The 15,856-nt window shown below is 40.9% G+C and overlaps 1 protein-coding gene, 1 non-coding gene and 1 pseudogene across 4 annotated transcripts in view; 1 reads left to right on the top strand and 2 right to left on the bottom strand.

Annotated features, from left to right (window-relative positions):
* Positions 1-15,856, bottom strand: part of ACBD5 (acyl-CoA binding domain containing 5) — a 46,589-nt gene that overhangs the window by 8,436 nt on the left and 22,297 nt on the right. For all 3 annotated transcript variants that reach the window (XM_029954052.1, XM_029954050.1, XM_029954051.1), the window contains 3 exons: positions 15,703-15,809; positions 12,530-12,797; positions 6,504-6,703 (listed from right to left, as the gene is read on the bottom strand). In XM_029954052.1, coding sequence (XP_029809912.1) covers positions 6,504-6,703; positions 12,530-12,797; positions 15,703-15,809 — 575 coding nt within the window. The remainder of the gene's footprint in view (positions 1-6,503; positions 6,704-12,529; positions 12,798-15,702; positions 15,810-15,856) is intronic.
* On the top strand, positions 2,897-3,489 carry LOC115304035 (annotated as a pseudogene).
* LOC115305799 lies at positions 12,030-12,136 on the bottom strand. The gene has a single exon (XR_003914997.1). It is a non-coding gene; the product is annotated as a U6 spliceosomal RNA (small nuclear RNA).

The following is a 15,856-nucleotide window of genomic DNA, read 5'->3' as shown; positions in this document are numbered from 1 at the left end:
TCGGGCCCCACATCGGGCTCTGTGCTGACAGCTCAGAGCCCGGAGGCTGCTTCAGATTCTGTGTCTCCCTCTCTCTCTGACCCTCCCCTGCTCGCGCTGTCTCTGTCTCTCAAAAAAAAAAAAAAAAAAAGGCACAACACTGAGGTCTGTATGCTGAAACAACGGAAATGGTGGTGGGAGGAGACAGGCTTTAAATTTCCTTGTTACAGGTAATTTGATCTCCAGACCCCAGTATGACTGTACCTGACAGGTAAAACTCTTAGTTGCCTCTAGATGTGACATTAGTCCTCACAGACCATTAAGGTGTTAAGGAAGAGGATACTCAAACTGCCAAGTGCTGAAAGAACCTAGAGAAGGTAACGATTTGTATGATATTGGTTGTCACTGTACCTTGTGGGCACAACAATATTTAACCCAGAGATTTATTTAAGGTGCTTCTTCAGACTAAATGGGATAAAGGGTAGAGTCACAAAATTGGGTTCCAGGTATATGATGATTTATCCAAGGTCACGTTAGTTAGCATGATCTCGAATGGAACTCGAGGGGATCAAGTCCCAATGTGATGACAAGCTGTTCTTCATTAAAGCAGCAAGTACTAACAGTACTAAGGTAGAGTCAGAACTATGACATGTTGACTGTCAGTGGACTTTCTCTTCTAAAAATAAATAAAATGAAGATTTCCAAAGACCCTTGTTCGTATCTAAAAAGTACTGACACTCGCTGTATAATTAGCAGTACGGGATTTTGCTGTAATATTTACCCATACGTGTTGTTAGAGAAAACTACAGTCAGTGACACTTGTGAAAGCACAGCAAGGAAGACTTCATTCAAGGGAGCAGGGGCTGTCACTCTGGGCACAGGGACTCCTACAGTGAGAGGGAGGCAGATTCGGCTCATTCCCAATACAGCATGGGCAAGGGGGAGGGCTGGGATCAGTGGATGGAAATTTCCTAAGAGGGATCATCAGGGGTAAGGGAGGTTCTGGTTAAACCAACCTAACCGGATTCTGGCTGAAGATGGGCCGAGGTGACCAGACAGCACCGGGGGAAGGTGGAGGCTAACAGCCTGTCTGGTTTAAACTGACTGAGCAGAGTTCTTGGTGAAACTGGATTTTACAGGGAAGAAGTGAAGAGATGGGCCTAAGAGAAGTTTCAAGAATCTGACTAAAGTTTAATTGAACAAAGGATCTTTGTCGATATCGAGTGGCTTTTTTTTTTAATGTTTTATTTATTTTTTGATACACAGAGAGACAGAGCATGAAAGGAGGAGGGGCAGAGAGAGAAGGAGACACAGAACCGGAAGCAGGCTCCAGGCCCTGAGCTAGCTGTCAGCACAGAGCCTGATGAGGGGCATGAACCCACGAACATGAGATCTGACCTGAGCTGAAGCCGGAGGTTTAACCGACTGAGCCACCCAGGCGCCCCACGAGTGGCTTTTAAAATGTAGCTCTGACATAGTTAGAAATTCTATTTACCATTCTATTGCTAGATTAAGCTACGGATTACTGCAAAGAAAATATGAAGACAGAGAATTATTTAAGTTAGGTCCTCTCTAAGGCTGTGAACTTCCTGAGGGAAGAATCCAAGCTGTCTTAACTATCACTGCTATTGTCACCATCATCACCTCATGTGACACTATGTAAATGTCACATGGGTGTCCCAGGCACTGTACTATGCATTTTACTTTATCCACTGAACAATCCTGTGATTATATTAGTATTTCCTTTATAGATAAGGAAACTGAGACACAGAAAAGTAAAGTAGCCTGACTGAAGATCAAACAATAAGTGTCAAAAGACACCTGGGTGGCTCAGTCAGTTAAGTGTCCGACTTTGGTTCAGGTCACAATCTCACGGTTCAGGCATTGGAGCCCCACATCGGGCTCTGTGCTGACAGCTTAGAGCCTGGAGCCTGTTTCAGATTCTGTGTCTCCCTCTCTCTGCCCCTTCCCCACTCATGCTCTGTCTCTCTCTCAGAAATAATCAGTAAAAAAAAAAAATTGTTTTTTAAAGTGGCAGAGCCAGGCTTTGAACCCAGGTAGTTTGTTCCAAGGTCTGCTACACAGTGCTGTCTCCACTTCCATTCATGTGTTCACTGCCCAGAAAAGCATCTGGTATGTGGCCATTCACCAAATATTTATCGAGTGAACGAACTCAGCTTGCTCTGATGGAAAGTGCACTGCATGAGAAATCTGGAAAGTTTAGTTACAGAACTGGCTTTGCCACTAGTTAGGGAATGTGTGTCCTCTCTGTTTCTCTCCTTCATCCGCTGAACTAGAGGGACGGAACTAAATTTCCTTCAGGTCTACAATCTACTACTACTCTGCCATCAACTTACTTCTTTTATTCATCCAAATGAATAATGCAAAAAAAATTTTTTTTGGGGGTGCAGAAAGGTGATTTTATTAAAGCACGGAGACAAGACCTGTGGGCAGAAAGAGCTTCCATGAATGATGCAAATTTTAAGGAAAAAGTCCTCAACATGTCAGAACCTTTTTTCAGTTTGTTTTATGTAAGAGCAAAAAAGAAACCTTCTAAAGAAAAAAAAAATCGAAAGACATTTTAACAGAATCTCAATACCATTAAAGACATTGAATGTATACAAAATACTCTTAAAAAGTCACAGAATAAGGGGCGCCTGGGTGGCTCAGTTGCCTAAGCGCCCGACTTCGGCTCAGGTTATGACCTTGCGGTTCATGGGTTTGAGCCCCACGTCAAGCTCTGTGCTGACAGCTCAGAGCCTGGAGCCTGTCTTCAGATATTGTATCTCCCTCTCTCTCTGTTCCTCCCCTGTTCACCTTCTGTCTCTCTGTCTCTCTATCAAAAATAAAGAACTAAAAAACTTTTTTTCTTAAAAAAAAAAAAACCCATCACAGAATGAACTATGAACTATTCAACATGCAGGCAGAGGTCAATAAGCTGGAACTGATGTACCAGAAAGCGGACTCTGATCTGCATTACTTTCTTTTCTTTTTTTTTTTTTTTGTAATGTTTATTTATTTTTGAAAGACAGAGAGAATACGAGCAGGGTAGGGGCAGAGGGAGAAGGAGACCAAAGATCTGAAGTAGGCTCTGTGCTGATAGCAGAAAGCCTGATGTGGGGCTTGAACCCAAGAACCGTGAGATCATGACCTGAGCCAAAGTCAGACACTTAACCGACTGAGCCACCCAGGTGCCCCTGATCTGCATTACTTTCAGTACAGGCTGGAATATGAAGTCAAGACTAACCCTCCTGATACAGCAGGCAAGAAAAATCCAGTTACAGCCTTAAAGGAACTGCCAGCAATAAAGTCAGTATCAAACTTTGTATGCATTCTTTAAACCAGTTGCCTAGACCAGAAAGAGACTAAGAACCGCATTTGCGCTACTGTAGATAAGACTATCACCAGGATACAAAAATTACAAAGCAAACAGACATGGAGCTGTCACCGCTGACTAAAGAAGAGAAAACTGCGGCCGAAGAATTAAAATCTTTCATATCACACTTATGAAGAAGAGGACCTGGAAAAGGGAATTCTAATGGAAAGGAGATCCATTCCAGAAAGATTTAAGAAGACGGTTTGTTAGCACCTGACGACTAGAGGCGGGGGATGGAGAAGGACATTTGGCTTGAGTGACTGGATAGTGACACCTCCCACAAGAGAGGACCTATAGGAAGACCAGATATTATATGAATAAAGTTCAGCCAAAAAGATGGGATGGGAATAAAGGGATCTAAAAATATATATGCACACACAGTCTTCTAATTTCAGGCAAGGAAGTCACGTAACACTATTTTACATTTGCTTTTGTGTAATTGGGATAAAATGGATGTCCTGGCCTGTCCGACAAGGATATTTATGTGCTATTGTTCAGTCAGACATGAATGAGCAGGCTTGGGAAATTAAAGGATAGAAAAAAATAAAAAGTCACAGAATAAGAAAAGGCAGACTACTGAAAGAGTAATAGTCAATAATACTAAATGAATGAATGAGGTTTCCCGCATGGTTAGCTCTTAAGATAGTTTTGTATTAATCTAGGGATACTTTGATGAGATCATGGGCCTTAAATACACATTATTTCTCAAGCTAATATAGAAAGTAGAATTTTCTTATTAATGAAGGATACAAATAAAAAGTCTGATATCAACAATCCATACTTACCCTTACAAATGAGGTAAAGCCCATTTATTTAAGGCACTAATTCTTAACACCTTTTTTTTTATCACAGACCTTGTTGAGAATTTGATGAAGGCAACAAACTCTCTCCCTTCAAAAATGCAAAACCAAACAAAACTTTATATATTATTTTAGGGTGTTCATAGACTCATGAAAATTTACAGTTCACAGTCTAAGTCATGATAAAATGTAATTGACAATCATTGAAATATGTACAATTAAGAAGCTTTGTGACAATTTAAGTTATTACTCAAAGGAAAAAAAGGGTAAAATATTCATAGAAGTTGTTTTAAAAGCCTATTAGTTTCTTTAAATGCATCTACATTTAATTTACCTTGCAATTAAAGCACATCTTTCCTTAACTACAAATTCTTAGTATCTCTTACAGCATGATGCTTCAATGTTATATATTTTTTAAAAATGTTGATATTTGAGAGACAGAGAGAATGTGCATGTGAGACAGTGCAGGGAAGGGGCAGAAAAGGAGACACAGAATCTGAAGCAGGCTCCAGGCTCTGAGCTGTCAGCACAGAGCCCAATGTGGGGTTTGAACCCATAAACCATGAGATCATGACTTGAGCCAAAGTCGGACATAGAACCACCTGCGCCCCCAATGCTATATTATGTGTAAGTGGGGTCAGACAGCCAGGTAAGCTGCCTCTTTCTTTTCTCCCACCAACATTACTCCCAGAGGAACAAGTCACAGGACAAACGGAACACAGTGCTAGCAGCCATCTGAAGGCTCTGCAGCCAAGTCCAGAGACGATGGCAGCCCAGCCCCACGCTGTGAACCAAGGTGAACTCACCCTTCCTCTGAACCCTTTTCCTTTCCGGTGGTACCTCCTGCACACTTAGCTGTCCAGCTTTATTCCGTACAGAATGGCAATCTACCATCGGAGAGCGAGCACTGACCTGAGATACAGGATGCCTGCGTTCTGCTTGAGTTTATGCAACTGACTTGATACAGTGCCTTTTCAAAGGCTGCATGTTCTTCCCTTCCAGGGTCAGATAATTGTGAACGTCAAACTATACATTCCTCTCCGGCTTTAAAGTTTTGATCCTACAACTAATTTGCACTAAAGAATTGGTAACTTAATATACTATCTCTATAGCATTTTAAAAAGAAGTCAAGATAGAGGACAACATTTACTACAAAAGAATGACTCTTTAATGATGAATTGTAAAGCACTGGTTATGGTTAATTACTTTCTCAAACTGCACTATTTAACAGCCTTTTTTGTTAAATGTTTTTTTAGATGTATTTTTGAGAGAAAGAGACAGACAGCACACAAGTGGGAGAGGAGCAGAGAGACAGAAGGAGACACAGAATCCGAAGCAGGCTCCAGGCTCTGAGCTGTCAGCACAGAGCCCGACGTGGGGCTCGGACCCACCAACTGTGAGATCAAGACCTGAGCTGGAGTTGGATACTCAACCCACTAAGCCACCCAGGCACCCCAAAGCTCTTTTTTTTTTAAGTTTATTTGTTTATTTTGAGAGAGAAAGACAGAGAGAGAATCCTAAGCAGGCACCACATTGTCAGCGCAGAGTCTGATGCAGGGCTCAGTCTTATCAACTATAAGATAATGACCTGAGCGGAGATCAAGAATCTAGACACCTAACCACTGAGTAACCCAGGAGCCACTCTTTTTTATTTTTTTAAAGATTTTCTTTTTCTTTCTTTTTTTTTTTTAATTTTTTTCTTCTGTTTTTTTATTTATTTTTGAGAAACAGAGAGAGACAGCACAAGCAGGGGAAGGTCAGAGAGAGAGGGAGACACAGAATCTGAAACAGGCTCCAGGCTCTGAGCTGTCAGCACAGAGCCCGACACAGGGCTCGAACCCATGAACTGTGAGATCATGACCTGAGCCAAAGCCGGACGCTGAACCAACTGAGCCACCCAGGCGCCTCAAATGTTTTATTTTCAAGTAATCTCTGCACCCAATGTGGGCCCGAACCCACAACCCCAACATCGAGAGTCCAGTGTTCCACTGATTGAGCCAGCCAAGTGCCCCTTCACAGCTCTTATTCTTCTACTACCAAGCACCCTGCTTCTACCTCCAACACGGTACTGCTGATTATTCAAAAGAGCCTTTTTATTTTTTATTATTTTTGAAAAATTATTTTATTTATTTTTTAAGTAATCTCTCCACCCAATGTGGGGCTCAAACTCACAACCCGAGAAAAAGAGTGGCATTCCCCATCCACTGAGCCAGCCAAGCACCCCTAGATCCTTTTTATTAAAAAAAGAAAAACCACTACATCGATTTACGTACATCTGATCAGCACAGATTACACTACACGCTGTTGTACAGGATCAGCAGCGGAAGACGACGAAATCGAAAGCTCACCTGCGAAGCTGTCAGCGTCTCCAGCTTATGGAGTCTCTGCAGGACGCTCTGCATGTCCTCCTGCAGGCGCATGAGGACCAGGGCAATCTGCTCGTTGAGGCTGCCTCGCGCCCCTCTGTCCGAGCCCCAGCGCTCCCCGTCCCCACCGCTTCCGACTTGCCGGCCCTTGGATCCCTCACTCAAGTGCTGCATTCTATGCCCTATTTTAAGAGAGCAGAGAGGAAGCTCAGTTAGTTTTTTTTTTTTTTAATGTTTTATTTATTTTTGATATAGAGAGAGACAGAGCATGAGAGGGGGAGGGGCAGAGAGAGAAGGAGACACAGAACCGGAAGCAGGCTCCAGGCTCTGAGCTAGCTGTCAGCACAGAGCCTGATGCGGGGCCCGAACCCACGAACGTGAGATCTGACCTGAGCCGAAGTCGAAGGCTCAACCGACTGAGCCACCCAGGCGCCCGAGATCAGTTAGTTTTAAATAATTCTTATAAAAGTGGAAAGAGTGTGTTTTATTCATTTTACTGCGTTATTTCTTTGAGAGCTGAATCTCCAAACCGGAGCGGAGGCAATCGGGAAGTACACAAAGTACTGGGAGCAAAGAAGTAGCTGTGGAAGCTTCTCTCTATATTGATACACTCAAAGATTCACTGGCTAAGGTTTTACAATGTAACTTACTACACTAGTACATTACAAAATGCATATAGTTCACACATAATTTACATATTTGGGATGTATTCTCAAAAATTCTTTACTAATAAGGTAAGAAGACTGAAGAAACTCGAAGACTACTTTTTTTTTAATGTTTGTTTTTGAGAGAGAGAGTGAGAGAGAGCATGTGCACATGTGAGCGGGGGAGGTAGAGCGAAAGAGGAAGACAGAGAATCCGAAGCAGGTCCTACGCTGCCACTGCAAAGCCCAATGTGGGGCTTGAACCCAGGAACGGCGAAATCATGACCTGAGCCAAAGTAAGACACTCAATCAACTGAGCCACCCAGCACCCCCAAAGACTGCTTCCTTAGAGTTTTTAAAGGCATGCTACATAGGTATATTTTCCTTTCTCGTCATTCTTTATTTCATCACATTATAAATCTCCCAACAGGTTTTTATTATTTTTTTTAAGTTTATTTATTTATTTAGAGAGAGACAAAGTATGAGTTGGGGAGAGGCAGAGAAAGAGGGAGAGAGAGAATCCCAGACAGGCTCACAGAGCCTGATGTGGGGCTCGAACTCATAAAACCTCGAGATCATGACCTGAGCTGAAACCGAGAGTTGGAAACTTAACCATCTAAGATACCAGGTGGTTAAAACCAACTAGCAAAGGGGAGCTAAAAATAAATAAGAAAATAATTCAGATTGTATACAAATGGTGATTAAGTGCTGTGAAGAAAAAAACTGAGTAATTAAAGTGACTGGAGGTGGGCATTACCATAACATGGGAATGGTCTGAATAATCCTGTCTTTGTGAAAGCTAGTTCACAAAAACCCAAAAGGTTTTTTTTTAATGTTTATTTTTTTTTAATTTTTTAAAAATGTTTTTTATTTATTTTTTTGAGAGACAGACAGAGACAGCATGATCAGGGGAGGGTCAGAGAGAGAGGGAGAATCAGAATCGGAAGCAGGCTCCAGGCTCTGAGCTAGCTTTCAGCACAGAGCCCGACGCAGGGCTCGAACCCACGAACGTGAGATCATGACCTGAGCCGAAGCCGGACACTTAACCGACTGAGCCACCCAGGCGCCCCTAATGTTTATTTATTTTTGAGGGAGAGAGAGAGAAAAAAACACACAAGCAGGGGAGGGGCAGACAGAATCTGAAGCGGGTTCTGGGCAGACAGCAGGATGTGAGGCTCAAACTCATGAACAGTGAGTGAGGTCATAATGTGAGCCAAAGTCAGATGCCTAGCCAACTGAGCCACCCAGGCATCCCAAACCCAAAAGGTGTTTTTATTTTTTTTAATTTTCTTTTTAATATAGTTTATTTTTGAGACAGAGAGAGACACAGCACAAGTGGGGAGGTGCAGAGAGGGAGACACAGAATCTGAATCAGGCTCCAGGTTCTGAGCAGTCAGCACAGAGCTTGATGCAGGGCTTGAACCCACAAACTGCAAGATCATGACCTGAGCCGAAGTCGGACGCTAACCAACTGAGTCACCCAGGCGCCCCCCAAAAGGTTTTTAAAGGTATTTCTCATTTTATAAATTCTGTTACACTTATCACTACTAATATTTTGTTATATACCCATTATTTTTACTATGCATATATTTAAAGAATTGGCATTACCCCTAACACATAATCTTGTGTTCCTCTCTTAAAAAATATCATAAACATTTACCTGCATTTTTACATTTTATTCCAAAAACACTGAAATGGCTACATAAATTCCCCAGTGGGACCATGAGAGAATTTAATTATTCTCCACTTCTGGATAATTCCACATCTTTGCAGTTACAAATAACACTGCAATGGGGCACGTGGGAGGCTCAGCTGGTTGAGCATCTTACTGATGTCAGCTTAGGTCATGGTCTCACGGTTCCTGGGATGGAGCACCACTTCGGGCTCTGTGCAGGGAGTGCAGAGCCTGCTTAGGATTCTCTCTCCTCTCTCTTGGCCCCTCCCCTGCTTGAGCTCTCTCTCTCTCAAAATAATAAATAAACATTAAAAAAAAACCCGGGGGCATCTGGGTGGCTCAGTCAGTTAAGCATCTGATTTCGACTTAGGTCATGATCTCGCAGTTCATGAGTCTGAGCCCTGTGTCAAGCGCTGTGCTGACAGCTCAGAGACTCCAGGCCTGTGTCGATCCTGTGTCTCCCTCTCTCTCTATTCCTCCCCTGCTCGCACTCTGTCTCTCTCTCAAAAATAAACATTAAAAAAAAAAACCTCCGAAACTAAAAAATAAAGAACAGTGTAATGAATGTCTTTGTATATAAATTCTTGCCCAAATGTCTGCTGATTTCTTTAGGAAAAACAAAATCAAAAAAGAAGAATTACTGGGTCAGAGGATGACAACTTTGTAAAAGTTCTCAGTGAGGGTTACCAAGGCATTTTTCAGAAAGCCTACAACAGTTTTATATTGCAGCATATAAAAGGCACTACCGTGCAGAAATGGAGTATTAGGAGTGTTTATATGTTTGCTAATACAGTAGGTAAGCTGTGTTCATTTTGTTTTAAATAATAAACAGGAACCTGTTTACCTCATTGCCCTTTGACATTCTGGAACCCTACAGCAGCGACAGGATTCCCAAAGCTGAGCCTGCATCAGGCAGTGTTTGTTCTTGTAAAAGAAACGGAATTGGAGCTGTTTGCCAAGTTAAATTTCAAACAGTACACTGAGGTGCTATGCTTGATCCCATTTTCCTTTTCTTTTTCATTTTTTTAACATTTATTTATTGTGAGAGAAAGAGAGAGCGAGAGCGAGAGAGCGAGCGAGCACAAGAGGGACAGGGACAGAACCCCATGCAGGCTCTACCCTGTCAGTGCAGAACCCGATGAGGGCTCGATCTCATGAACCCTGAGATCATGACCTGAGCTGAAATCAAGAGTCAGACGCTCAACTGACTGAGCCACCCAGTCCCTCCTGATGCCATTTTCCAGAAGACTTCTACTCTTATATTGAAAGGAAGTAAATTTTGAAGTGGTTCTTCAAGAAAGGACCACTCCAGCTGTTGGTATGGAGTTTATAAGGGAAAAAAAAGTAGGAAGCCTGGCCTGAGGCTTAGTGTTTTTCCTTCATCCTTGAGAGATTGAGATATTCTGTGTCGGCCTGTCACCGGGTACTGATGACGCTAGAGAATTACTCTCCTCTCTGTTCCCTTTACTATATCCTACGTCACAGTCAGCTTTCAAACAAGCCTTCGTGAGGACAAAATCACTCAGACCCTCCCCGCGTTGTGGGAATCCCCACCTCCAGTCACTATCTAATTACTCTTTTTTTTTTCTTCGGAGCACTTACCACCATTTGCAAAGAATCTCAATTATTTACTTAATTACTGTCAGCTCCCTTTACTAGAAGATAAGCTCCATGGAAAGAGAGACTTTGTCCTGTTCTCTGCAGCATCCCCAGGACTCAGAACAGGGCCCGACAAAGAAAAGCTCAACAATATGCGTTGACCGCTGAGGCGGATTCACGGTGAGGCTGGGAGGCTTCACCGCAGGGGCCGCCGCTTTAGGGACCCCGTTACTGCTGGGAGCGGTCGTGTTTAGTAGGCGGGGTGAAGTCAGGATTGTCAAAAGGAGGCTTCCATACAAACCATTTTGGTAAATTGCCTAAAGAAAGGCATCTGAATCCAAGGCTCTAGTAAAACGTTGTGATCTTTCTCTTCTTCATTAAATATTCACAATTTGGTGTATGTTCACGTAGCTATTTTTTAAAGTATAATTTTCTTATTACCATTAATCCTCTCTTTTCTTCCCCCGTCTTCATTTGTTTTATTTTATGTAGATTTTTTTCAGCTAATCCTTTAACTATTTATGACCTTGTGAAATTATATAGGGATTTTCCTTTTTGTAAGTGTACAAGATAATGATTCAATACTTGTATATATTGCAAAATGTTCACCACAATACGTACAGTTAACATCTGTCATCATACAGTTATAGATTTCTTTCCCCCTGTGATGATGATTTCTAAGATTTTTCTATCTTAGCAACTTCCTTTTCATTTTCTTTCTTTCTTTCTTTTCTTTCTTTCAGAAAGACAGAGTGCAAGCTGGGGAGGGGGCAGAGGGGGAGAGAGAGAAAGCACCCTAAGCAATCTCCATGCTCAGCACTGGAGCCCTCCGTGGGGCCTGATCCCACAATCCTGGGGCCATGACCTGAGCCAAAATCAAGAGTCAGATGTTCAAATGACTGCACCACCCAGGCGCCCCAAACTTGGCAACTTCCAAATATGCACTATAGGTATGATTAACTACAGATACCATGCTGTGCATTACATCCTCATCACTTAACTTATTTTGTAACTGAAAGTTTTTACCTTTTGACTCCCGTGACCCGTTTTGCATCCCCTTCACCCCTGCTTCTGGCGATCTTCAATCTATCTATTCTCTGTATCTATATGCTTGGTCTTTTGTCTTTGTCTGTTTAGATTCTACATATAAGCGAAATCATACGGTATTTGTCTTTCCATTAATTCTCTTTTCTGACAGTCCCTATTCATTCCTAACTATAAATAATTATAAATTAATATACATTTACTTTGCTTCCCTCCTCAACTCTATTCCGTTACCTGATCATGTTATTATTCTTAATGTTTACCTTTTTTTTATTTTTAAAAAATGTTGATTTATTTTGAGAGATGGAGTGGGGGGCGCCGAGAGAGGAGAGAGAGAATTCCAAGCAGGCCCCTTACTGGCCATGCTGAGCCCAACATAGGGCTCGACCTCTCAAACCCTGAGATCCTGACCTGAGTTGAAATCATGAATCAGACGCTTATGCAGCTACGCTACCCAGGCACTCTTTAGTGTTCACCTTTGTATTGTTAAATGTCCTTTTATCTCTATTACTTGAGTTGTGAGTTTTAAACAATATCTTTTTTTTTTTTAATATGAAACGTGTCGCGAATTTGCATGTCATCCTTGCACAGGGGCCATGCTCATCTTCTCGGTATTGCTCCAATTTTAGCGTACGTGCTGTCAAAGCGAGCACTAAACAGTATCTTTTGACTTAAGTAAGGAAACGTGCTAAGGACACAATTCAAATTTTTACCTATAGTAGGAAACAAAAGCAGAAAGGCATTTGGAGAACCAGAAAGTGGCTGTTCAAGAAGGGTGACAGAACATGAATTTGGCTACTTCAAAAAACTGCATAAAAGATGCAGAAAAGGAATGTTTTCCCCTGTCCCTTCAGCGATCACAATACTATGCCAGGTAGAGTCTAAGGAGAGAATTGAGTGTAAAGAAAAGTGGCCAAACATTACAGGAGAACTTTTAACATTTCCTCAGTAGACTGGGAATTCTAATGTCTCTTCTTACCTAGAGTATTCCCATTTTGCTAATTAGTTCGTATTGACAGTCAATGATAACAAAAAAGCATACACACCTCTCCCTCTTCTGACGTTAGAGAATTCCTCATTCTCTCCAGCCCGCCTCTCGCGGTGCGGCGCGCCACTGTTGCCTTGGCCATCTTCTCCTCCATGCTTTACTTCACCTTTTCCTTCAACTGCTACCACCTGCAGGTCCCCAGTGCTGCCATTTCTCGGAGGTCCTTCAACACCTTCAGGAAGACCAGGACTTTCCAAGGGCTGACTGGGATCACCACTCAAGTAATATCGAAACGGTCCACCATTTGATGTAAAGCTGTCTAAAGACTACAAATTTAAGACAACGCTTAGTTAAAAGCTATAAACATAAGCTTTTGTGACAATAGAAGAATAGGAATTACTGTTTTGATAAAACATTTTTTAATGTCATGATAGGAAATATTATCTTTCTAAAACATTTATTCATCTTCTGCCTCCTATATGAAGAGAAGAAATGGGATAGGAATGATTCATCCATGAATAAAGTATTGAGAAACTCTGGCAGTGAATTGTTCTCATGAGCCAGTCATTCACCCAAGAGATTTATAAAAATGTCTACTCTTATTCTAGTTACTATGCTAAATTCTAAGGATAATATGAAGAAAGATATAAAAATCTCTGTCTGCAAGAGGGTTCTAATCGTGGTCAGGGGGTGAGAGAAGTAAGATCAATACAGCATAGTTTGATAAATATCATGAAAAAGATGGACAAAGGGTGCTTGCTATAGTAACTCACGGGAGGGGTGCCTAACTCATACTAGGTCTGGATGGAGGCTTCCTGGGAGAAACCACATGAACTAAGACTTCTAGAATGAGCATAAGCCAAGTCAAAGGTGTATGATGACAGCCTTTACTAATAAAGTGGTAGTGGGACTGAGGATGCTTTGAAAACTTCTGAAATCAGAGAATCAATAGGAATTGAAGCCTGAATGTGGGAAGGAAGGGAAAGCAAAAGACCACATGGTTTTGTGATACTCACCAAGATCAGAAATTCAGAAGACAAGAGGGATTCAGGGGAACAGAGACAATGGTATAGTTACAGATAAATCTAAATTGAGATTCCTAGGCAAGATGTTTAATAGGTCAGTTAGAATTCTGAAGAGAGATAGAGGTTGCAGATAACACTTTGAGAAACATTAGCATGTGAGTGATGGTTGAAACCAAGGGAGCAGCCATATTCCTGAAGAACACCAAATTTAAGGAGTCAAAGAGGAAGAAAAAACTTGAGATCAAGTTATTATGCCAAAGGACGTAATATATAAGAATGGCCTACGGGGTGCCTAGGTGGCTCAGTCAGTTAAGCACCGACTCTTGGTTTTGGCTCAGGTCATGATCTTGAGCATTTTGTGAGTTCAAGTCCCGCACTGGGCTCTGTGGTGACACGCCTACTTGGGATTCCCTCTCTCCCCCCACCCCCCTCTCTGCCCCTTCCCTGCTTGCTCTGTCTCTCTCAAAATTAATAAACTTAAAAAAAAGAATAGTTTATGTGGCAAATATTTCTAAGTTGTACAGTTTATTGGAAATTTAATAAGACAACATTTGTTATCATTAAAAAGAATCTTAGAAATCTAATCTACCTAAAAAAATTCCAAGTACACTGGTCTATACTGGTTTGCAATGATGTCAGAAATGTATGTATATTTATATAGAAAACATATTTCCTATCTCCGAATCTCTTTTCAGTCTCAGAATGGTACTTCAATCCATTATCCATTCCACTAAACGGTTATTCTAGAACCATTTTCTATTTTTAGCTTCTACAAAGCAGTAACTGCTAATAATTCAATCTTTCAAAATTTCAACCTTATAAAGGGATCTATAAGCTACACAATTTATTTACACTGCACTGAAAACACAAACTGTAAAATAAAAAAGTTGACTTTCTTTTAAACAATAATTTGTTAAGTGAGGTGAGTCCCTTGAAAGCATGAGGTCTTCTAACATGTTCAAAATTCAGTCAAACCAATGAGATGCAATGTTTCACACCGTAAACCTTATAGAAAGGACAGAAACCAAGGCAATATAAACACAAGATAAAAACATTACTGTATGCAAAAAGCAACACACCCTACACCAAACAGAATGACTAGTGACAAAATGATAAGAAATAACAAGTGTTGGTAAGGATATGAAATGAGAACCCTTGTGCACTGTTGGTAGGAATGTAAATTGGTGCAGCCATTCTGGAAAACGGAGGTTCTTCACATAATTAAAAACAGAAATACCATATGCTCCAGAAATTCCACTACTGGGTATGTACCCAAAGAAAATGAACACAATAACTTGAAGAGATACATGCATGACTATGTTGATTGCAGCATTATTTACAATAGCTAAGATATAGAAGCCCAAGTGTCTATTGATAGACGAATGGAAAAGGAAAATATTATATACATGGAACATCAACTCGGAATGAAATCTGGCCATTCTTGAAACACAGATGGACCTAGAGGGTATTAGGCTAAGTGAAATAAGTCAGACAGAGAAAGATAAATACCGTATTATTTCACTTATATGTGGAATCTAGAAAACAAACAAACCAAACCCTTAAATACAGAAATCAAACGTGATTGCCAATACAGACGTGGATTGGGGGGGATGGGTGAAATAGATAAAGGGGATTAAGAGATACAAACTTCCATTCATAAAATAAGTAAGTGGAACTTTCCACAATGGTAGAAAGTACAGCATAAGAAACAGAGTCAATAATATTGCAATAGCATTGTATGGTGGCTACACTTACATTGGTGAGGACTGAGTGATGTACCGAGTCACTGAGTCAACATGTTGTATGCGGAGAACTAATATAACAGCATATGTTACTTATACTTCGAAACGTAAAAAAGAAGTCAGTGTGAAGAACAGATTTGAAAACTATTCGATTTTCTTGATGTCAATGTTTCAAACATAGGGACTAGTGTAAGGTTTACCTTCTGCCTCCCCATCCCGCCTCCCTCAGGGTGTTTACAAATGTAAATACAGGCCAAATTATAATACTGAAATATTTTTGAATCTTCATTTTTTAAATTCACAAAAATAATTTTAAATACAAATATTTAAATATTTAAAAAAATTTTAGAGGTCTATCTTCAAAGTCATGAGTGGTGTATGTACATCTGCTATTAACAGAATTTATGTACTGAATTCTGACATATCACTTTGAAAATCTACCAGTTAAAAAGTGTCACTGTTACCTCTTCTTGTCCAAACTGCTCCATGGAATCACAGTAAACTTCACTGTCTGAATCACTTGTCAAATGCTGAATTCCTGAGACATCTTCAACATGGTCATCATTTATCTCTGAAAATGTACAAATGTGTCCAGATGGAATTATTATTCTCTAATTG

Source organism: Suricata suricatta, chromosome 10, assembly GCF_006229205.1.
Source record: "Suricata suricatta isolate VVHF042 chromosome 10, meerkat_22Aug2017_6uvM2_HiC, whole genome shotgun sequence".
Taxonomy (NCBI): domain Eukaryota; kingdom Metazoa; phylum Chordata; class Mammalia; order Carnivora; family Herpestidae; genus Suricata; species Suricata suricatta.
Note: the sequence above shows the minus strand (reverse complement) of the source record. Positions and strands in the feature narration are given on the sequence as shown.